Source organism: Neltuma alba, unplaced genomic scaffold (genome assembly GCF_004799145.2).
Source record: "Neltuma alba isolate B1F8T4 unplaced genomic scaffold, ASM479914v2 tig00012939_pilon, whole genome shotgun sequence".
In the NCBI taxonomy this organism is placed as follows: domain Eukaryota; kingdom Viridiplantae; phylum Streptophyta; class Magnoliopsida; order Fabales; family Fabaceae; genus Neltuma; species Neltuma alba.
This window is the reverse complement of record NW_021637305.1, coordinates 120,287-144,392: the sequence shown is the minus strand read 5'-3', so window position 1 is coordinate 144,392 and position 24,106 is coordinate 120,287. Positions and strand designations below refer to the sequence as shown.

The 24,106-nt window shown below is 36.7% G+C and overlaps 4 protein-coding genes and 1 long non-coding RNA gene across 9 annotated transcripts; 2 read left to right on the top strand and 3 right to left on the bottom strand.

Moving 5' to 3' along the window:
• Positions 1 to 330: 330 nt before the first annotated feature.
• On the bottom strand, positions 331 to 5,138 carry LOC114732836 (RNA polymerase sigma factor sigF, chloroplastic). Its single transcript, XM_028920201.1, has 9 exons — positions 4,902 to 5,138; positions 3,891 to 4,042; positions 3,507 to 3,631; positions 3,232 to 3,435; positions 2,854 to 3,142; positions 2,537 to 2,767; positions 2,128 to 2,268; positions 1,665 to 1,865; positions 331 to 891 (listed from the first exon to the last, which is right to left on the bottom strand). The coding sequence occupies exons 1-9, from the start codon at positions 4,996 to 4,998 to the stop codon at positions 604 to 606; spliced, it is 1,728 nt and encodes a 575-aa protein (XP_028776034.1). The 5' UTR covers positions 4,999 to 5,138; the 3' UTR covers positions 331 to 603.
• A 2,728-nt stretch (positions 5,139 to 7,866) lies between these two features.
• LOC114732865 (uncharacterized) lies at positions 7,867 to 12,159 on the top strand. Its single transcript, XR_003739033.1, has 3 exons — positions 7,867 to 7,877; positions 9,583 to 9,585; positions 12,049 to 12,159. It is a non-coding gene; the product is annotated as an uncharacterized LOC114732865 (long non-coding RNA).
• On the top strand, positions 8,551 to 9,579 carry LOC114732864 (transcription factor TCP11). Its single transcript, XM_028920243.1, has one exon. It carries the CDS (start codon positions 8,638 to 8,640, stop codon positions 9,268 to 9,270), a length of 633 nt encoding a protein of 210 aa, XP_028776076.1. The 5' UTR covers positions 8,551 to 8,637; the 3' UTR covers positions 9,271 to 9,579.
• LOC114732862 (uncharacterized) lies at positions 9,638 to 15,862 on the bottom strand. 5 transcript variants are annotated; one of them, XM_028920241.1, is made up of 12 exons: positions 15,536 to 15,862; positions 13,935 to 14,349; positions 13,689 to 13,837; positions 13,027 to 13,100; positions 12,704 to 12,758; positions 12,539 to 12,613; positions 12,356 to 12,426; positions 12,197 to 12,245; positions 11,369 to 11,453; positions 11,132 to 11,169; positions 10,832 to 10,888; positions 9,638 to 9,953 (listed from the first exon to the last, which is right to left on the bottom strand). In XM_028920241.1, the coding sequence occupies exons 2-11, from the start codon at positions 14,260 to 14,262 to the stop codon at positions 10,877 to 10,879; spliced, it is 936 nt and encodes a 311-aa protein (XP_028776074.1). In that variant the 5' UTR covers positions 14,263 to 14,349; positions 15,536 to 15,862; the 3' UTR covers positions 9,638 to 9,953; positions 10,832 to 10,876. The 5 variants fall into 5 exon arrangements, with proteins under 5 accessions (XP_028776074.1, XP_028776073.1, XP_028776075.1 ...); XM_028920242.1 differs by having other exon boundaries at positions 9,945 to 10,026; XM_028920240.1 differs by lacking the exon at positions 11,132 to 11,169 and having other exon boundaries at positions 15,536 to 15,860.
• A 3,836-nt stretch (positions 15,863 to 19,698) lies between these two features.
• On the bottom strand, positions 19,699 to 24,010 carry LOC114732853 (serine/threonine-protein kinase PCRK1). The gene is made up of 5 exons (XM_028920227.1): positions 23,625 to 24,010; positions 22,722 to 23,116; positions 21,587 to 21,847; positions 21,259 to 21,381; positions 19,699 to 20,679 (listed from the first exon to the last, which is right to left on the bottom strand). Exons 2-5 carry the CDS (start codon positions 23,100 to 23,102, stop codon positions 20,167 to 20,169), a joined length of 1,278 nt encoding a protein of 425 aa, XP_028776060.1. The 5' UTR covers positions 23,103 to 23,116; positions 23,625 to 24,010; the 3' UTR covers positions 19,699 to 20,166.
• Between the last annotated feature and the right edge of the window lie 96 nt (positions 24,011 to 24,106).

The following is a 24,106-nucleotide window of genomic DNA, read 5'->3' as shown; positions in this document are numbered from 1 at the left end:
TCTTGCCTATTATATCACTGAGGATACTGAGGTTGAACTCTGTGTTAACATTCAACCTCGTTAACTAGACGCCCTTCGGATTTGTAGTAATTGATTCATATACATATATATATATATATATATGTATGTATGAACATGTATGAATGTACTTATGCATATGGTTTATTAAATTGGTAAGAAACACAGATTATTGGATCATTTAAATTTGATTTAACCCTTTGTGAGGCTGAGTGCTATTTATGATTTTGCGTCTTGCATTTTGAAGTTGAAGCCTTCCCCCGACCATGCACAACAGAGCAAAGCCACCGAATACAGTGGGGGCAAAAGACCTTGCAGTCCATTATCAATCATCTGCAATATAATTCTGATCTTCCATAATTATCAGATATTTTAAGAATGTCATTTCAATATTAACATGTATATATAATCTTCAATTTTCTTTTTCCAACTGCCAAGCCTCTAGGTTCTTTTAAGAAATGAACCATGGCTTAGCGTCAGATTTGCCTCCAAAAGCTTGATTGTTACTGCTCTCGTACTTAGCCAGGTCAGCCGGGAAAAAAAAAACAGCCATGAAAGATTAACAGCACAACCTTGTTTACTGATCTACATGAGCAATTCCGCATAAGCACCAAGTCCCTGGCTGCCAAGGCACTGCTTCAGCTTGTACAATGCTCGGCTCTCTAACTGTCGAACCCTTTCTTTAGATAAACCAAATGTGTTTCCGATCTCAGATAATGATTTCTGTTCACCATCCTCGATACCGAATCTTAGCCGGATTATCCTCCTTTCTTTTGGGCTCAAGATACTTAAAAGGTTTCGCACATGCCGCCTCATCAGCTGTTTTGCAACACTCACATCTGGAACCTCAATTGCCGTGTCTGCAGTAACCTCCTGCAGTGACAAGAATGTGCTCAGCTATTTATGCTTGGGACATGTACTAATGTAAAGAATATATACTTAACTACAAGACACATTGTAAGAGTGATAACTAATATATATTCAACAACATCATAAGACTATCTTGACAGAATGTCACGTCAAAGCTATATGACAATAAGCATCAAGAAATGCTGATATAACATTGCACAAGCTACTAAATATACAAGATATATAGAAAAAGTAAAGGATAAAGTGGTTAGGCTCTGTAACGTCACAAAAATGCTCAATTCAATCGTTAATAGGTAATTTCAGACTGTCAGTTGCAAAAAGTCTACAGAAGTTGACATGTAGAGGTGGACATTATTAGTATGTAAAGCCTCAAATCTTCCAGATCTGGCGGTAACAAATAGTTCATGGACTTGAGTCTGATTAAAAGGAATGTATGCCAGGCTCCTCTGTCGAATTTGCCAGCTTCCTCACATCTTTAAGAAACTTATGCTGCTGCTATCATTTCTCTTCATTACAAGCAAAATCAAAAAGGCTCTCCTAACAATCAACTACTGTTCAGCCTATAAGGTTATTAGACTTGCATCAGTTTCTGTTCTTACATTTATCAACACAAGCAAAGCCCTTGATACAGGAACTCCGCTAAATTATAACAGAACGCTAAACGCACTTCAGCTGTTCTTCACATTCTACATTATGATTAGGGGCTAGCCCTTTCATGTCAAAATTTGCGAAACTATATCATATAAATGGAAATCGAGTTAACTGGAAATCAATACCTGGAAAGTGGTATCTTGGTCTGACCACACTGTTTGTTGCATTGAAATTGGAATTCTTGCAACATATAGCAACTTTTCTAACTTCTCTACTGTAATTCCTACCCTTCTTGCCAGCTCCTCCCTGGTGGGATGAAGATTTCCTTCTCGAATGTACAATTTCTTTGTTTCCGATACCTTGCCCAAAAGGGTGTATACATTCTCCTGCGGATAATGCATAGGTTCCATGTTACCAAGAAATAGAATTCACGTTTGATTTATAAAAAGCAAAGATATTATAACATTGACTGCTGAAGCAGTGCAAGGAAACTCCATGATTGTTCTATCAACACACCAAAAAACTCATAAACTCTGACACTTGAAAGAGGATATTTTTTCCCCGAGGGAGAAGCTTTAAAAAAGACAAAAAACATGATTACATTAATATAACTAGTTAAATGACGGAGAATAAATAGATTGTAGTTACCGGCAGACGAATTGTCCTGGAATGTTGAAATATGGCCTTCCTAATTGTTTGCCTTATCCACCAGTAGGCATAAGTACCAAAACGACAACCTGCTTGGGGTTTAAACTTCTCAACACTCTTCATAAGCCCCATACTTCCCTCCTATGAGAGCAACAGAAATAAAAGGCAAAGCTTTAGTAGCTAGCTAATGTTTTTTTCATCAAACATCTTCCTTCCCGATTGATGGTCCAACTCCAGAAAAATAGTAATTCAAAGTGTTTTTCCATGTTCAGAAACAATATAGGTTATATGTGTGGCAAATTAAGTCTTGATAATAACTGTGCAAGCTGACAGTGAATAAAGAGCAAAAATAAATGTAAAATAGTCCTAGCTAAAGGCAATGTAAGGACTTCAATTTCTCAAAAGCTACCTGCAGTAAGTCCTGAAAACTGAGACCACGCCCGTGATAATGTTTAGCAATGTGAACTACCATTCGTAAATTAGCATAAATCAGCTTCTCTCTGCTGCTGTTACCAGAATAAAGCTGTAATTGCAAGGCTTGACGGGAAAGGCCCACACCATCAGCCCACTCAGCCAAAGTTGGTTCCCGCCCAAATTGTGATTGAAGTCTGTGCTTTACTCCTTCCAATCTCAATAAATCCTGTTACATAGTACATGTCAAAACAATTGAGGATCCTCAGTCCGCCACTCCGTACATGTGAATGATTAGGAAATTAAGAGAGAAACCTGTAGCTGAAGAATCAGTTGTGATTCTTCTTCAAGAGTCAAAAGTTGTTTTGTTTCAGGACCCCATAGGAACAAGCGCAGGGGATCATTTTGATCAAAGCCTTCACTTATCTTCTTTTCTACATGTAACCTTGCTTTGACTTCAGCCTTTTTAGAAAGATAGCTTTCTTCATCCAAAAGTTTTGCCTTCGATTTTTTTCTCTTCTTTGATTGTCTCTCTAAAAGCCGTGTTGACCTCACAGTTTTATTCTTTCCAAGTGAAATGTCATCCGAACTAGTGGAGGCCAAACTGAATGAAAGTTTCATGCATCAGTCTCCAAATAAATTGACCTATAAATAGTAAATATAAATTAAGAATGTTAGACAGGAAAAGCTAACCCTAGAGGAGGTAAAACACCATCCTCAGCATTAATTGATTTCAAGTCTGCAGCTATTGAGGCAGCTTGTTTCGAGGCTGACAATGCTTGCTTAGCAAGAGCAACTGCATCATGCTCTTCAACTTCTGCAGAATTCCCTGTATCAATGGTATCAGGCTGCAGGGTTGAAGATGTGGCAATTTCCTCTGCCGGTAAGGAAGTCAACCTGCAGTAGATTGAAATCAGCAATTACAAGCCAGAGAAAATGGCAGGACAATACAATTGATTTCATCTTACAAGTTCCGTAAACAAGGCCAACTTTGCAATTGCTGCTTAAAGTCATGCACCAGCTGATCAGTGTTACCAGGGTTATTGTCCTCACGAACTGAGGCCATATCTATCTGCCTTGTATTTAATGTCGCCTTTAATAGAAACAAACGGAAAAAATTAATTACATGTAAATTATGTGATAAAAAAGAGAAAGCCCGTACATTTGAACCTAAGCAACCAATAGTGGCATTCAAGAAAAAGGGTGAGGTCACCAAATCATATATGAAATCATGTCAAAAAACCGTAAGCTGTTGTAAATTGAAAATGCAACAAGGATGAGGGATCTTATTCATATTATGCATTTAACGAAGCTTGTGTTTGATGCAGTGGGTATATGAACTAGAAATGAACCTGGGATGTCTTTTCTTCCTTATGCATGCGCAGTGTAGGTCTGTACTCATCACGTTGCTCTTGTAGAAGAACCGAGGTGGGAAAATGCTGAGCAGCGAAACTGGCAGACCTAGAGGTAACCGCGGGAGTGGCTTGTTCATGAAATGTGAAAGCTGTAGATAAATGAGTACAAGCATTTAACGTTTTGAACTCTCTCGAGGGGGAAGGAGAAAAGAGAAGGAAAAAATCGTACAGAACAATTAAATTGAAGACTATGAATACGAGGAGCTCAAAAATCAGCAAAAGCTGCAAATCATAAGTGAAGATTGGGCGTGCTGAGAAGATTTACAACATAAATGGAAATAAACAAAAGAAAGGAAGAAGTACACATGCAACAGCTGCAAATGAAGGAATGTAAAAAGTTCATTAAATTGGACTTCTTTGTACTGCAAGAGCAAATCATTTCAGGGTGAACAAATGGAAGCAACAGGATGAATATGAGCAAAGCCTCTGGCCTTGCAAAATAGCTTGAATGCTTGATAGATAGCTTATTTTCCATCCAACCAATTTTTATCTCTACAAAGCACCTTCAAATTTAACAATCCTCTGATACGAATATGACACTCAATTTCCTCTGACACTAGAGACTATAATGAACATGGTGAGTAAAAAAGCAAACCCAAATATCGCACAAAGCCAACTACTTCGTTTCGATTACCAGAACTTCAGTCGTATTATATGATAATAGCAATGGACACAAACCACTCGATCATTAGGCTGCGCTTCCTTTGCTTCCTCCATGAACAAGAAAAGATACAGACTTAAATGTCCAAATTTAAAGGGTGCTGAAGCAGGCACCATCAATCAATCTAATAATCAAACTAAATATCTCCATTTTTGGGAGGTTTCACAGCAAAGGAAACGACACTTAAGAGAGCCATCCCAATCCCACCTTCCTTAAATTACAATGGAAAGAATAATGAAATGCAGGACGTAGATAATGAGAGTTTGTGGTAATTCTAGTAAGTGTACCTAAAGAAGAAGATGAAGAAGACGAAGGAGAACCGCTCCAGTGATTAGTTCTTGACGGAAGCGGGGGTGAGCTAAACAAATTCTTTGCAGCTTCCATAGGGAATTTGTTATTAACAAACTATCACATTAAACAACTATAGTTCAGCAAATATTGCGGAAGTGAATACTTTTACTTCAATGAGGTCCTTGGGTTCCATAAGAACGAAGATAACCATGGCGGATAATATAGATAACGCTCGAGCGAGAGACGACGAAGCGCATTCCAGACCTTAAAATCTCCCTTTAAGTCCAGAAACGGATGAGGTTTCTCATTTGGGCTGACATTTTGGGTCATCCCTTAACTTCAAGCTCATCTGCCCCTGTAAGGGCTATTCTCGGATTATGGCCCAATTTACTGCGAGTCAAGCAATTTCAACTAGCTTAGTTTATCGGTTGAGGCCCAGTTTTCCCACCAATATATATATATATATGAAGTTTCGTAGAAAAACGCCTCTGCTCGTAAATAATTTCAAAAAGCATTTAATTAATTAACCATTTTAGATTTTAAGATGTCACCCACTAGGCACAAGTCTTTTTCATTTTCCCTTTTTTCTGAAGAATTATGCATTAGTCTATGGTTTAAAATGAAATTTTATGTCTGAAATATCCAACTAGTCATAAATGGGATCTTTAAATTCAAAAAAGTGCAATGCCTTCCTCAATTTTCCAAGACACCACAATGTTCTCCTGAATTAATGGACGGGCTGCGCGGGCCATCACCAAGTTATAATAAAAAATTTGAGTTGCTTCTATTCATTATGTTAAATTTTCTAAATACACATGGCTATGCGGGTCATCAGTGAATTAAATCTCACAGGTGTTGAACCATAGTCTCACACGATGGGATTTTTTCCAGTGAATTCTCTAAAAACTCGATCACAAGTGTTGAACCAAAAACCAGTGATTGAGACAGTGGGTTCTCAAAAATGCAAGGTTGGCTGTGTTTGGCGTGCTCGTGGCCACGTGTTTTGAAACTCAAAACGGACGAAGAAACAATGGAGGAAATAGACCTGTCCTCATCACCTATGACCCCAAAATCAGTGATTTCCTCCTCTCAATTCTGAACCCCTTCTTCTCCAAACAAAGGAAGATAGCTGTGAGGGTTGTCGAGTAAGGAGCAGATTGAGTAGCCCTAAACGTGGAACAACAAAGAAGGAGCAATCCAAGGCTCAAGTTCAAACAATATGGCGATGTCCTTTTCGTACATACCCTCTGCGATCTCAAAGTAGAAGAAGGAAGGAACGAAATTCGCGCCTGACGACACAGAATAGAGCTCCTCAATGAAGGCATAGACACTACACTACAGAGATCTGGACGTCGCCGTTTCACTCTGCTCGGAATAAGCACTGCGAAACACAGGGAGCTCGCACTTCGCAGGCGGTGGGCATGAGGCATTTGAACATGGGGAGTACAACCAACGTACACGTAATATAGTCCAGGCGTCCAGCGTGTCCAGCGCCTCCGTGCGATGGAATTGTGGGGCCTATTGGAGTGGTAATACGGACAAGATCAGGTTAGAAATGATTGTTTAAAGACAGATTAGCTTTCAGTCAACCTATTTACTTTGTTTTTAAATTTTTCTTATTCAATATTCAAAAAAATATAATAAGATTTTTTTTCTTAAAATATTTGATTGAAAAACCAAATAAATTATATAGGTATTTTTTAAAATTTTTTAGATAGGATATAATATATAATAATATAATTATAAAAATTTTAAAAATAAAAAAATAAATACCGGGCAGCCCACGAGTTGGATGGCTAACCTGCAGCTGGTTGCAAGCCTAACAGTACGGGTTAAAAAGATTCATTTATTGACAGGTTAGTTTTTAGCTAATCTTAATTTGTTTAAAAAGATTCATTTATTGACAGGTTAGTTTTTAGCTAATTTTAATTTGTTTAAAAAGATTCATTTATTGACAGGTTAGTTTTTAGCTAATCTTAATTTGTTATTTTTTACGAGTTGCACCTGAATATTACCAGTTTCACATGTTGGAAACTACTTTTCACATATGTTACAAGCCAATTTTTTTGTACAAATTAAAATGATTTTTTTACCTATTTACTTTATATATTATAAAGTCATTTTTAAATTATGATTTAACTACATCCAAATACATTATTTTGTTTTTGAAAGTTAGGGTGATGGGGAGGGGGAAGTTGCCCTTTTTTATGTCAAGAAACGAATATGGGTCCGTCGGGGTCATGTGTGATGGAAAGGCAAGTGATGGCTGTCCTGTTTTCAGAATGGTCACAGTTTCGAAAAATGGTCAATGCGTGTGTCAGTTCGTCAGTTGACTCCCACGATCTGAGACTGACCGCCTCATCATTCACGCGCCTCTTTCATTCCTCTCTCTCTTGTTTTTTTCGGCCTACAGCGATAATTGCCTCCTGCCCCTAACTTGTCACTTGCAAAATAAAACTTTGTGGGGACACACGCTCGTTTCGCGTATCGGCAAGGGCAATAATCACCTCCTAATTTGTTTTGTGACTGCCATTCCAAATTGCAACACCTTTAACTAATTATTAAATTAAAAATTAATCATTAATACTACCTCCGATCTTTAATGTAAGATCCTATTTGATTTTTATTTTGGTCTTAAATATAAGATCTTAATCTACTTTGTCTCTTATATTTATACATTTTTTTCAAAATAGTCTTTCTGACAATGATAGTTCTAGTCAATATACTTGATTAGTAAGGATATTTTAGGAAAGACAACACCTGTTTAGGACAAATAACTAACTCAACTTACTTCCTTAATCTCTTCAAATTAATCAATTGACTCTTATAATTAGGACCGGAGGTATATTTTTTAATTACCAATTGAGCGATTCAAATTTTAAAAAATGAAAAAAAAAAAAAGGAAAACTCTCTCTAGCAAACATGAAAATATTTTCCCACAAAAAATACGACGAATTTTTCCCCCAAATGAAGTGAGGCGAATAAATTATTTTACAAACAAAATTAACTCAAAACAACAAGGAAAAAAAATAAAATTTTGCTGATATAATTCTAGCAACTCATCTTTCATGTCAACTTGATTTTGGTGTATCAAAAACGATGGTCCAAAAAATTTATTCCACAAAGCAAAGTTTATATTTTCCTACGCATCATCTTAACAAAGATCTAAATTAATTTATAAGACAACTAGTCAAACACTGCATTTGATCTTAATATAAAATTTGGTAGATTAATTTCAAGAAATAAAAAACTAAATGAATCATTTTTAATTATTTATATTTATCACTTTTTAAATTAATTTTTCTGACTGATAAAATCATCTAAAATCTAATAATATGCATAATTATTTTAGATAAATTATACAATATATGTTATAATTGAGTAAAACAAACTTAAAAAAAAAAATTCACCGGGTGTTGAGGTGATTTTTTTTTGGGGGGGAGGAGGCATTATGTGGACAACTTGATGGCAGGACAACACATTGGCTACAGATGTGATGGATAGTGATCGCACAGCGGAGGCCCACTGGACCCACAAGCATCACATGCCGCAACTTCTAAATACATGTCATAAGCTTACAAAAAGGGAAGCCACTCTCATCTATGCTACTATATAAATGGGCTTAAGCGCCTTTGTGGGGTCACTAGAATCTATCACTACCAGCTCTCTCTCTCCTCCCTCTCCAAACCCTAACACTGCTATTCTCTTACCCTCAAAACCCTAACTCCTCATATGAGCTCCGAAGTGGTCCTCCACAGATTCTCCCAATCCGACCCTAAACCTAACACGGGGCCACCCGCCGCCGCAGATTCCGACTCCAATGTGCAGCTCTCCCACCCTCGAAAATCCACTGCCATATCTTCCTCTCGCTCCACCAAAGACCGTCACACCAAGGTCAACGGTCGGGGCCGCCGTGTCCGTATGCCGCCTCTCTGCGCCGCCCGAATATTTCAACTGACCCGAGAACTAGGACACCGTTCAGACGGCGAGACAATAGAGTGGCTGCTACGCCAGGCCGAGCCATCTATCATTGCCGCCACCGGCACCGGAACGGTTCCTGCAGAACCCGTATCCACCAGCAACGCTGCGATATCGTCATCGGCAGCCTCTGTTCCTTGTCGAGTCCATCCTGTTTCCGCGGTTACTAGTGGGCAGGGGATGTTTGCAATGTCTTTGCCACCGCCGCAGCAGCAGCATCAGCCGCAGCCGAGCTGCAGATTAGACTTGTGTCAGCCAATTGGGATGGAGTATGCTGCAGCGGCCGCAGCCAATGGATACAGGAATATGCCGTTCACGGCTTTGTTGTTACAACCCTCAACGGAGGAAACAGAGGAAACGCAGCAAGATGAGACTCTCAGAGAGTAATAGCCTCTCGCAGAATCGAAGGGAATGAGGTTAAGCTTGTACTGGTCCTAGCTTAGGGAATGTGCCCCTTGACCGTGAATGTTTTCGACCTTTCTTTCTTTTGGATCCGGTGGATGTGTTTAGTTGAATGTGTGCTTCGTTATTTCGTTTTTCTTCATTCTGGAAAGGAAGAACAGGTTGAGAAAGCTGTATATGATTATAACGGTGTCAAGGATCCTTTATATATTATGTTGCATGTATATTTGGAGTTTGGGGTGCATGTACAATACATTCATTTTTCCTTTAATTCGATGCCAGCTAATTCCTTCAGAGAGTGTTTAGGTGTCACTATTATTTTGGCAAATTTAAATCGTAGGATTCTCCCGAATTTGTGTGTTGAAAATCACTCATTATTAAATGAAACGTGTGTATAAAACTGGCCTTCTTTCATAAGGCATGGCATCCCAAAATTTACCTGGGATGCGACTAGTTAGGCATTACCAGAGTTATGGTTACAGAAAGAAAAATCTATTGGAATGTTATAGTAATAAATTGGCTGGTAGAGATTTGAGAACAGTCCGTCAGTCCTGAACCAAGGAAAATGTGCATAAATTCAGGCGTGCTCCCCTGGCTCGCCCGATTCTAGTGCTTGCTCCCAAAGTTCCACCACCTTTTCTTCCTCCTTGACTCGATCGAAGGCATATCTGAATCATATCAACATAATGCGATCACAACTAATATCAGAACTTATTATAAAACAAACAGTACTCGAAATACCTGAAAACGAACGGATTAAAAAAAGGCCAGTTTTTCGAACAGCTGGATGCAATTACTACCTCGTCCCTTAATACGACTAATTAGAGTATATCTTTACTAATTAATTAAATTAATTATTTGTAATAATATATATTGTCTTTTCTAAAATATCTTTGCTAATCAAGTGTTATTTGATTAAATATTTAACATGTGTAGCTACTACAAAAACTCTTTAAAAAAATAAATAAATATAAAAGACAAAATAAATTAGAATTTTATATTTAAGACTAAGGAGGTGTTTGGATGGAAACCAAACTATAGTTTCAGAAATGCTTTATGGTTTACGAAATAAATATGTGGAGAGTCTGCCTCGTTTGGAAAAAAGTACTTTGAGACCATGGTTTGGAGGTGCTAAACACCACCTTAGGGGGTGTTTGGATGGAAACCAAACCATGGTTTCAGAAGTGCTTTTAGGAGGTGTTTGGCAACCTCCAAACTATGGTCTCAAAAGCACTTTTCCGCAAAACGAGACAAACTCCTCTACATATTTATTTTGTAAACCGTAAAAGCACTTATGAAACTATGGTTTGGTTTTCATCCAAACACCCCCAAATTAAAAATCAAACTGGCGTTTATATAAGAATCGAAGTTACATAATTCATGGCTGAAAAACACGGGGGAGGCGTGATTAACGGCTGCAATCAATTTCAATTTCCAACCAGGGATGGAAAGAAGTTCTTATAGTACCTCCTAAACTGCCTATCCTAAACTGCAGGGATATCCATGCATACTCAAACAAGGGATGGAAGGAAGTTCCTTATAGTACCTCCTTGAGGATAGATGGAGTTGTAATGCACCTCTGCCCAAAAGCTCAGGAAAATAACTGCAACAAACACATCATGATGGAAGATGAAGATATCAGCTAAGCTGTTCCCAATTAATAAACGAATGTAACCCAAAAAAAAAAAAAAGACGACCGAGACATTAACACTAGCAGTAGTTTGACAAAAGCATCAATAGTTCAGATGTAATTTCATCCATCAATTTGCGGGATTCCTCCGGCATGAACACGAGGAAACTAGATATACAAAATTTTTAAGTTATATAACCATTCAGAGCCAATAACATTTTTTGTGAAGGCGCCATTGCATGATCTTGAAAGTCCTGGTCAGGTTCGGAAAATTTTTCAGTTAACTACTCAATAACAATGTGACTTTAACGTAAGACACCCAAAAAGATAAAGTAAATCTAGTATATACAAGAAGGAAAATATCCAAGCAGAAGTAAAAATCTCAGGCACCGGCCTCTTTTACTTTGCCTAAGCAGAATCCTTCACTCAAATCACACCGTGAATAAAACTCACCTCTTTTCGGCTTCTCAAAATGAGGAAGTATCTCTATGCAACAGGTATCCTTGAAAGAAGTAATCAAGAATATTTTCACACCGTACTGTGGGAAACAGGAGATCAAATCAGAAATTATTAGTAAAAATGATAAGGCATATCAGATCATTGCTGAATTCAAATGATACTCAAAACTTAGCAATCAGATCATCTTAGAATCGGGCAACAGGAGCTTAAAATATGGTTTTCTGATAATTCTAAAAGGGGAGAGGGGTTTGCTGAGACTTTACCATGCTTCAAGTTTATTATTATTTTTCTTTGTGAAAAAAGGGGGGATTACAAGTTTACAACCCAGGACGGAAGCCTATATTAATTGTGCCCCCTTGTGATATGACCAATTGGAGCGTATTACAGTTGCAAATCCGCAGCATTACATGATTGTAATCGACAGCTAAATTCAGTTATCCAGTGACAAGAGAATTAGGAATGATGAATGTAACATAATAGTAATGATCAAGGTGTCACCTAGGAATATTCCCAAAAAAACCAAAAAGAAGAAGAAAGAAAAGGTACTGCCCAGGCTTGGCTCAATTGACTGAGCAGAGAAAGGTTTGAAGAGAGTGTCACCCAAAAAAATAAAGGATTGAAGAAATTAACTGCGACTGTTGATGAACAAAAAAAGGGGTGTTTTGGCACAAAAGTCACAGCCTGGGGAAATTAAATTGTCACGCTACAGATTCATATTTATCTAAGTTTCTTAAAACAATTTGATTTTGTCTCACAATCGACGAAAGAATAGGGGAACGAGTTTTAAAAATATGAGAGAGAGTGAGGTTCCGAAGTTCATACCGAATCTGCAACTGCTTGAAGAGTGACATGATCACCCCATTCACCACTCCTAGTTTAATTGTCAAGAAAAAGTGAAAAGAAGGGTGATTAAGTAATCTCTAAAACAAACATCAAGAACATATTTGCATATACAAGCGGGAAAGGCTGTTGGATTATTACTTAGACATCTTCTCCAAATATTCGCCATATTCCATGGGAACATATCCCTCATAAATCTGATGAGACTTAAGCTGGCAAAAATACCATCAGAGCCAACAACAATAAACAAGAATAGAAGCACAAAAGCAGAGGATATTACATTCCATCAAGCATAATAAAAGTCAATCACACTAGACAACAAACCTGGTTTACTGCTTGTCGTCTCACAACACTGTGGTGCTCAGGTGTGCCATACAATTGATCAGATAATGCATGAAACTGGGGGGCAAACAGAAATGATTACCATTATTTCATGTTTACAAACAAAAACTAATGAAATGTGCTCTATGGTTGCTAACAGAAACAAACCTGACAATTACCATCACCTGGTACCTTGCGCTCTACAAAGTCATATAACTGCAATCTGTTTAAAAATAACCACAGCTTTATATGTTTCTGTGAGAACAAGCACAAGAAATAAATAATTCTTTCAACGGATTTCTGTATTTATGAACTAGCGAAGAAGAAATAAAAACACAACAAAGTCTATCTGCGGCATAAGTTTCACCTTACACAAACAGGTAAATGACGAAGAAAGACAGTTACTTTTACGGGAGAAAAGTAATGCATGTATCATGAATGCAGGCATATTGAATTTTCTTAAAGACAGTCACATATCTATTAAATAATACCTATCCAGAAGCCTTTGATGATCTGAAGTTGCTTCATCAATTGAAGGAATATCTCCATTAATTCTTGGAACATGCTACACGGCAATAAGAAGCAATTTAAGCACCATGAATCTAGTACAAGATTTATGCAACCGACTAAAATAAATAAACGTCCTAAAACCATAGCTTGGTAATTAACTGATAACATGCAGCAGCGAGAAAAAACTACAGATAAAACTTCTGAAACTTTCCTACCAAAAAGAGGGAAAGTTCTGAAACCGAGTAGCTGAACTCATGTATTATGCCTACACACAAAGGATTCATAGATAGATAAAAACCAAACAAAAGGGAAAATCTGGAAAAGTGATTAAAGCAAAAAAGTTGCTTCACTCATCATTGTGTGTGAAGAATTATGAACTGTGTGACTACAACTACTGTCAATTAAAACTTGTATGACTTCAACGTCATTTTATGGAACAAGATGAATAAGTTGCCCAGAAAAAAGCGGGGAAAAACTAACCCTAGATAATGATATGCAGAAAACGAAGATAATGACAAATCAATTGTTGAATGACCATGAAATGAAAACATGTAGAAAGGTGACAAGTTTATTTAAAAGATTGCTTCACTAACTGGATGGTGTATACAGATATATCTATAGAAGCAAAAGACGCTAAGCATACAGGAATTGGCGTCATTTGACTCAATCTCCTTCCCACTTCATCGTTAAGTGGATCAGTCAGCTCTAATGAGTATTCTCCAACTTCACAAGGACTAGAACATGAACTAGAATGTTCAACATCATCAACCCCTTCCTGGACATGGTCATGGTCTGCATAGACAGAGGTTTTAGTCAAATTAGCCAGCTTCTAGTAGACAAATAAAATAAATCCCTCGTATAAACAAGCAAGCAGTAGCTTTACTGATACCTTGTGAGCAATAGTCCATCATTGAAGAGTTATGCCCTCCATATGCCAGCGCAGGAGCATGGTAATGCTCCTCAGTTGCCTGTGAATATCCGGAACTTTCAGCTATGTCTAGCTGTGAAAATTCTTCTTGAAGAGTCCGAGCAATCATCTCATCATTTTCTGTATGATTACTCTGAGCATCATAATGGCCATGGTGGTAGTTTCCATCATATATGTTACCGGTATCATGTTGAACTATGTCACCATAGTATCCTGGATTGTAACTAGGGTCGCCATCAAGAAGATGAAGACCCCACTGAATAATATCTGAGTTTTCATATAAAACCATCTCTAAAAGTTAATTTTCGCACCAAAAAAAAATCTGAAGCCTTCTTCTAGGCAAAGTTGGAAGTGTTCTTCAACAGCAACAATGCACCTGACCAGAAGAGCTATGCATTAAGGGATTGGAGACTCAGATGCAAGTAAGACAATGATATCCAGCTATTAGAGCATAACTGAAACAAATCCTCAGCAAAATTTATTCAATATGTAAATTTTCTCCCAAGTACTCCCTATTGTTTCAGTAGAATCTTCATTCACAGTCACAAAAGAAAATCTACATGGTGTATTATGACTGGAGAGGAGGCTACTTTTCAGACAGGGAAGTGATGGGTATTCATCGCTGAATTTTAAACCAAACAAATAACGGTGGATGCGACACCCCCCCCTCCTTTATTTTCTTTCAATAAAAAGTGGACGCCCTGTCTAAGTCCAGCTGTAGCTCCATTTTACTATATCGTAAAGTTGGCTAAGTTTAATTTGAATGGCAGTAAGTTTCGACTGCCTGCCTTTGGTAATAATTAGTCAATTCTTGGGATTGATTAAGGGAAACAAATAGAGAGAGAGAGAGAGATTTCATTTAAGTATATATCTTACTTATATCTCATCTCTATTGGATCCGATGGACGTTCAGAGGCAAAAACCTGAAAGAAATATTCCGGTCATTCTTCCTAACCCTGTCACTCCCCTTATTTTATTAAGTATCTTTATTTATTTCTTTTAAATGGCATTCCAGAATCCCCTGTTCCAATTCTCCTCAATCACTTTGTATATATCAGCCAAAAGATTTTAGATGTAACCAATTTGAAGTCAAAGCACAACCACTTTGGCATGTTTATATAAACTGGGAAGCTTCTGCTACTAACATCTTGACCCCCGTCTCTAAGCTATAAAGAGAGCTACAGAAAGGTAACACACTCATGCTGCTGATCCTTTGGCTATTTCCTTGCCCGTTAACTGAGTACATAGATGATTATATGGTGCAAGTGTCTTAAAGGTTGAAGATTCGACTGCAATATAATTGAAACCAAGAGGATCCAGAAAATAACTGCTTCAAGCTCCTAATTCGACCAAGAGAAGAGATCATTCCAATCCACATGTTGATAGCATCGCTTGCACCGATCGGAACTGAACCCAAATACGCTCGAAAAGAAAAGGTTCGAATTCAAATAACAAATGGTCCAATACAATTCAGATATAGGACGATTTTAAAAAAAAGAGCCACAAATTTAACGGCGAAAACAAATAAAATAAGCAAAACACACAAATAAGAGCTCTCTGACCTTGGATTGTACGTAAACTGAATTCAGAAAATCATCAAGGGTGAGTCCAGAAAAAGGGAATGGCCAGAGAAGTCACAGACGAATTTCGCAAATCACTGTTCAATTTGCAGGAACTGAGGACGCAATAGATGACGAGAGGGAATGCATTGAATGTATGTGCGGCAGGAAATGGAAAAAAAGGCGCCCTTCACGCGCTTATATACAGTTTGCTACGGCGCTAAAGGTCGAACTCCGGCATTGTTAATAACTTGAATTAAATTTGAAGCATGGATTAAGCGGCATTTCCTCGGACGGCTTTCAAAAATCTTCAGAATTTCAATCTTTTAATCTCCGACGCATAAAAAAGCTCCGATTAATTAATACACTCCCATATTAAGGTTGGAATTCCAAATCATTAACCATCGTTGATATAACGGAAGATTTTATTTTTCTTGTGATAAAAGTGGTGGTGGATCTAAGAGTATGGGAAAACAGACGGTCCGGATCGGTTACTGAAGGAAGAAGGCAAGAAACGTCTGGGATTGGTGGGGTATGACAACAAAACAACTGGCTATTACTAATATATTATCAAAAAGACTGATATGACCTTTTCAATTTTCTTTTTTCTTTTTTCTTTTTTCTCCTTGTGGCTGAAAGTGAAAGACGACCTTTCCATTTGAGGCGGCATGAAGCAGCAAGGCGTAGTCGGTTAAACCTTCTAGTATTAATTAAACATTTATTTGAAAAAAAATTAGTACTTCTCTAATTCTAGTTATAAAATATTTTTAATATATTTTATCCAGATCAAGAAAATTTTTAAAATACATTAACTCTCTATTAAAATGTAATAATTTTTTAATTTTACTCATATTTAATATATACACCTTTTAAAAAAGATAACTATTTACATTATAATAAAAAAAAATAGTACAATCAGGCTGAAAAATTTAATAAAATGACTTATAAATATAACAAAAAAATCTTTTTTCTCTACCTTAAATAATACTCCTCCGGTCCTTATTATAAGACCCAATTTGACTTTTTATTTGGTCCTAATTATAAGACCCAATTCATTTTCTCTCTTATATTTATGTATTTTTTTCCAAGATAATCCTTCTAATAATGATAGTTTTAACCAATATACTTAATTAGCAAGGATATTTTAGGAATAACAACACTTATTTATTATAAATAACCAACTTAACTTACTTCTTTAATCTCCTCAAATAAGTCAATTGGGTCTTATAATTAGGATCGGAGGAGTAGTATTAGAAGAGTATGAATTTTGGTTACTTAAATTTGTCTTCATTTTAATTTTAATTTTTTAAATTTTAAATTATAAGTTTTAGTTCTTTTAAAAATAAAACAGTCTAAATATTTATTAAATTATAAAGAATAATATTTTAAATAAAAAAATTTGAAAGATGAAAACCTATAATTTAAAATTTTAAAATAAAAATAAAAACAAATTTAAAACACTGAAAAAAAAAAAATTTGGTAAGAGACGGAAAGTTGTATTTGCCTTTGAAAAATAAGAATCCGCCTTTGGGTCTTGCCCTTTCCCTGTCATAACTTGTTGCCTAAGTTATTTCCACGCGGACCGCACTGAGACTCTTGACCCTTTGATCATTTTTATATATTTTTTTCTTTTTTATTTTCAATTTTGTCCGCCTCTGTGCTGACGTTACACCAACCAAGGCACCCCAATTACCAAGTACTGGAACGATCGCCAAAAAATTATTTTGCCCTTTTTTTTCCCGAAAAAAATCATGTTTAGATTTGTGATATTTGGATGAAAACTGAACCATGCTTTTAAAAATTATTTTACTGTATATAAAATAAATATATGAAGAAATTTGTTTAGATTTGTGGAAAAAAATGTTTTTTAAAAATATTTTTTTATTTGCCAAACAACCCTAATAATTTTATGGGACTCCCGCTTGAATAAATGCGTCCACTAACCTCATCTGATGAGGCCGGAATTAATACGATGTTTCTTTGGGTTTTTTTTTTTGGGTAAAGTAATACGATGCTTCTTTGCTTCGGCTTTAAATACATGTTATTAATAAGAATAAAGAGATAACAACAGTCAATAATAATTAAAAAAAAGGGAAAATGATAAATAAAAACCTTCGAACTACCAAAATTACACAGAAGTCGTCTGAATAAGTCAAATTACCATGAGGGATTCGAGTCCATATTGTAAATATGAAATATTAGTAAAATGTCTGAAATATCCCTAAGCCAAATAACAAGTCGACTATAGAAAATAACAAGTTTACTTTAGAGAATAACAATTTCCGTAGACTAAATTACGACTTGGCTAAGAGTATGCTAAATGACAAGTTGACTATAGGAAATAACAAGTTCACTTTAACGGATAACAACTTTAATAAATCAAATTACAACTTGGCTGAAGGGCATTTTAAACATTTCACTAAAATTTTATATTTGCAATGTGGGACCAGGTCCCTCATGATAATTTGGTTTATTTAGGTGACCCTTGTGTAATTTTGATAATTTGAGGGTCTTTATTTGTGATTTTTTCAAAAATAACCAGGTTATTACCTTAAATTTCATCATTCTACCGTGAAATCCGGATAATCCGGCACCAACCGTACATGATACCCGATAATATCCTGTTAATTATCAGTGACGGTCTCGACGCATTTGTTGGATCCCTAATGGCCCCCCGGACCGGAATGGAATCTTGATGATTTCTGGAGTCAAGTCAATCATATATTACATCCTCAATCGATAACTGTCCCTATCATTGTACGGTTCCGATGCATGCTAATATTTCCTCTCTCTTTCTTGGGTCGAAACAATTATATTGAAAACATTATTAAATACTACCTCTGCTCCTTAATATAAGACTCTATTTGACTTTTATTTTGGTCCTAAATATAAGACCCCAATCCACTTTGTCTCTCATATTTACTCAATTTTTTCCAAGATAGTCCTTCTAATAATTATAGTTCTAATCAATATACTTGATTAGTAAGGATATTTTAAGAAAGACAACACCTATTTAGAACAAATAACTAACTCAACTTACTTCTTTAATCTCCTCAAATTAGTCAACTGGCTCTTATAATTAGGACCGGAGGTAGTACTAAATATAAAAATTTTAATATTAATTTGTTACGTTGTAAATTAACTCTTGCACTAAACTTTGTAATAGTATTTCCTCTGTTTTCAGCTCTCTCACTCATCCGCTTCTCCGAAGACCCACAGATTCATAAATCGCCAGGAGAAAAATATCCGAACTTCTCAGCGTCAAAGTTCATATTTATCATCCCAAGAAATAATGCACTCCATATAACAATTCCTATGCACAATAATTAATTCAATGTTCCTGGTCAGTCCAAGTTAGGCAAATGAATATTTCAATTGATGGGTTTTTTTTAATCATTTTTAAAACAAAAAAAATTGAAATATCTATATACTACCTTTAAGTAAATTCAGAAAGTTTGTTATTTTTTTTAGAATATTCTTACTAATTATGTATATTAACTAGAATTGTTATTTGATAAAAATTTTAACATGTACAACTACTATAAGGATTATCTTGTGAAAAACAATAAATACGAGAGACAAAATAGATTAAAATCTTATATTTAAAATCAAATTAAATGTCAAAATTAGTTCTTATATTAAGAACTGAACATAATATTTTTTAAGACAGGCACACCTTAAAAAATAGAGTCAGAAAATCTTTTACTTACTTTTCTGAAAAAGAGTACTACTACTTCCAAGATTAGCTAAATCCTGAGCCATTGCTGTATTGGTTATACTAGTTCCTGCCACACTGCCTCCAGTAAATAAGGTCTCAGTATTTGCTCCCACCTAGATCAGATACGTTTTCTTAAGCACACGATATTTGAAAAATAATCTATATCGTCTACGATTTGTCAATAATATAGTTATAAATTCACATTTTATCTTAATAATCAGATTCAAAACCAGCCAATTTATAAAAATAAAAGGTTTCATTTCCATTTGGCCAGGAAATACTACTCCATATGTAAAAATTCATGATCATCTCTTATTTTTCCTAGTCTGAAAAGTTCTGTATCATCTAAGCATAATTATCTGTTGTATCTAAAATGTATCTCTTCTGAAACGAATCTTTGCAAAACTTATTGGGAGCTGCAGAAGGAAGGAGTTGAAAATTACAGAACTAAACAAAGATAAATTCATAATTGCAATTAAACTGTTTCACACACATTTAAGACCCGGGGGGGTGGAGACTAACCCCTGAGCCGGGTCAGTGCTGGCCCATTTCAAATGGACTTCATTCCTTTTAAACCCAACTTTCCCCGACTCAACCTATGCCACTAGCATATCTGCCTCGGAAATCAAATTATTCCTCTTCCGACTTAAATAGCATTCCTTTACATTTCCTCAAAAAGCTAGACAATGTAAAATCAAAGGATTAATAATAAATAAAACACAGGACAACGGCTTAAATATATATAAGCTATGAACAGTGCTTCTCACCTCATTCTATGTGAGGTGATGTAGTTAGGAAATATACATGTGTTCTTCGGCGTGTATCAGTAGGGCAATGATTAATGATTCCTGTCATAAAGAAGCAGCAGCTGCTTTGCCTTCAACTAACACATTTGATCGACTTAACGCTACAATAATCAACTAGCTCTTTGATGTTTTGGCCTCCACATCCTAAAAAACCAATTAGTTTCTCCAGTTTTCTGGTCCATAATCCTTCTCTTGTTCTTTAATTTGGTTTCTTGCAACGTTCGCGCTGATGCGAAATTCTTCAGGGGTAGTTCTGGACTTGCACTCAATGAAGATTGCGCAATCTGATTCACCATATCCAATACCTCGCTCATCTTAGGACGACTCTTTGGGTTTTTGACTAAACATCGGTTAGCTACAATAGCAAGTCTTTGCGCTGACTTGAAAACGTGTTTCCTTTCGAGCATTGGATCCAATATTAGTTGAAATTTCTTCCCATCTGATAAGTATGGCCTCACCCATTCCAAGAGTTTCTGCTCACCCTTTGGACGATTTCGATCAAAAGGGCGCCGGCCAGTGATGAGTTCATAAAGGAAGACGCCATAGCTCCATACATCACTCTTGGATGTCAGACGGCCAGTTTGAACATATTCAGGAGCCGCATAACCCATTGTTCCCACAACCTGATGAACACAACCAGCATATGAACACAAATAGCATATTTAATCACCTGACGAGGATAACCAGCATATGAACACAAATAGAGTATCTTATCATTGGAAGCCACCTACAATTAGTGCATGCTGCTGCTTGGACTTTCGACAGTACGCAATATCAACTAAGGGGTAATTCTGACGATCTAATTTTAGCATGTTGAAAATTAACAAGAAGGAAATAAAACTAGAGAATCCTGGATTGAGTGCTTTGGCGAGGCATAAGAAAAACATTGTTTTTTTAACACATGTAAGACGTGAACTGATCACGTCCAAAGGCAACGAGTGTTTAAGATTTCCTGTATCAAGTTGTGATTCACATAATGACATATCAGATATGAAAACTCAGCCGCTGATACTTCTAGATTCAGGTCCGCAAATATATAGAAAACTTGTCTCCGCTTTTTCAATTTATCAGTCCCAAAGATCAAATGCAAATCTATCTGTCCATGTGTGACTAGTATTTTTTCCTCTTTTTTTTGGGGGGGGGGGTTTGGGGAAGGGGAGTTGCGGCGAATAGATATTGTAGATTAGTACAAGGGCCCATACCGCTGTTGAGACGTGAGTTAATCCTTCAGGTGGTCCCAATCTAGCTAACCCAAAGTCTGATAGCTTTGCATTCCAATGCTCATCCAGGAGGATGTTTGAAGATTTGAAGTCCCTAAAGATTATCTATGTATCACACATCCAGACATAATAAGCAACAATATACTGTCACAAAATATTTGAGTAGCAAATGAGAGCGAGTATATAAAATTCCAAATTAGCTCCTGCCAGCTCCATTTTCCTTTCAGGTTCAAGAATCGAAAAGGGACTCAAGCCACCTTGTAGACAAAGCTCAATTAAATTGATTAGGCAATTTAATGTTTGTATGTACCTGAAAATCCATTTCCTCGTGCAGGTATGTTAAGCCACGAGCTGCATCTTCAGCAATTTTCAATCTTCTACTCCATGAGAGAGGATTCTCAGAACGGGGTGATAAGTGGTGTTCCACACTTCTGTTGGGCATATATTCATAAATCAGAAGACGCTGGATTCCTCTTTCATCATCATCCGCACAGTAACCCACTAGTTTTACCAGATTCGGATGCTCAACAATGCCCAGAACATTCACTTCTGTCACCCATTCCTTATGCCCCTGCAAACACCAAGTCGAAATAGAAGGTTTATGCACTGCAAAGATAAAAAAATGAGCACAAAATACCTCTAGGCCTTATTTGGTATGCTGAAATAATTTTTGAATGAATGGAAATAGGGAAAGGAATAAGCTTCAAGTGCAATGGAATTTTCGGACCCAAAAATATGTATAGCAAGTAAGAAAAAGGAGATGGAATATAGTCGTAAACTTCATTTGGGGTGTGTGTGTGTGTGTGTGTGTGTGTGTGTGTGTTTGAATAATGGAATCTGATTCCCTTTTCATGACCAAATTCCAAGCTATCATAATGTAACATAAGATTATCACAGTGATTTGACAGGGAAAATTCTGAGCATCAAGTAAAGCTCACCAACTATTGCACTAAAATTTCCCCACAATAAGTGTTCTAGCTTGTGATTGGCTCTACTTGAACAAACTTATTCTATGATAAGATGAGGTTAGTCTTTTATTCTCTGTTTAGAGTCACCGCTATCCTCTATCATCTCAGGTCTAGTTTGACATGAAATAGTTTTAGCCTTGGTTTACGCTTGCGTTTGTAATCTTAGTCCGTTTCATTTACCTTAAAGTTCTATTTGTTTGTTTGGAGTTGTTTTGCACCTACAGTATTCTTCCGCCACAAGCAAAGGAATTTTAATAAAATCCAAAGGTTCTGCCCTTTTTCTAGAAAAAAGGTATCAGTTAGAACAATATAATCACAATAACTTAAGATATTGCAACACATTAATTATGCAACTGGACAAATTGACTATACGCCTCTGTTCAGCACTGCCTTGCATTAGGATATCGTGTGTTATCGTTAAAGCAGCTAACTTTATGTACATTATTAAGTACAAAACGTCAGACAAAGAATCCTTACCTGCACTCCTCTTTTACCAAGTTGTTTAACTGCAACTTCAATTTTTCTGTTAGAATCCTCTCCTGTCTTGATGAATCCCTTGTATACACACCCAAACCCTCCCTCTCCAAGCATAACAGAGCGACTGAAATTCTTTGTGGCTGATTTTAGTTCAGGAACAGTGAAAACTTTCAGATTGCTGGGTCTTTGAGACAAACTGGGTAATGCAGTCCTCCTGAGGAACTCTGCACTGTTTTCTGAAGGATCCTTAGAATTCAATTCAGAACCAGATCTTCTCATATCATCCTCAGCATTTGTGGAACTGTTGGACCGACCCGAAGTTGACTTCATGCTCATCGGTTCTTCCTTCTTCTCTCTGTAGTGGAATGGAAAACACTTCATTGCAACGGATTGATCTGCATTTTCAGAAAGGAGATGAAAACTTGAAGATAAAACTGTGGAAAAGCAGCACCTCATCTGCAGTGAAGTTCATGGATGACGACAACGACTCATAACTGCTTAGATACTTCAAGAATTTAGCAGCAGAAAAAGACTTTAATTATGCATATATGGATAGCACTACATCAAATAAACAATCGCACATGAAGTATTGCATCTGTTGGCAGCGTATCAGCGCCTCCAAACAATTCTAATTTCAGATAACCGACTCAGAAGGGTTGTTATAAAATGATATCTAATGTTTTTCGTCAGAGGCGAAAACGTCGACCAAAAATTTTAGCACCTTATTTGGTAAAATAAGATCAAGAACTGACAGACGTTTCCAAATTTCCCGTAATAGAAAAACTGAAAGCATAGGTGCCCAAAAACGTCCACACCAATTTTGGTTAACATGGGACCATCTACACTTTCATTTTCCTTCACCTGAAAAGGGAGGCAAAAAGAAGAAATTCTGAGTAGGCTCACCTGCAGTAAGTGATAGATTATCTGATCGCACAAATCTTCAGAACCAAAGCTCAACGAATTCCCCTTTTTCTAATAATCTGACAGAAGCCTCTCAAGTCATAACGCATTGAGCCTCAGGAAGAGCCTGTAGCGTAAAAACACGGAAGAAAGACTCTGGGGTCCGAAGAGAAGTCCCCACGCGGCAGCTGCGGGTCAGTTTACCGAACAGAAAGACTAAATACAAGAACTCAGTCACGGACCTTGATTGAAATTATTAGAACCGAGAGTGTGTGTGAATGGGGGATTCGGATTTTGGACCAAGCAAGCACGCAGGAAGACAGGTAATCGGGTTTGATTAGTTGAACACATGGCGGTATTTACTGCTCTCTGAGTAACGAATACGCAAGTTTTGGGTGTGGTTTTCACCTCGATTAATTCGTCTCGTTGTGCGAAAATCAGGCGGTGCTTTTTGCTTTGGCTACAGAACCTTCCCGCACTTTACC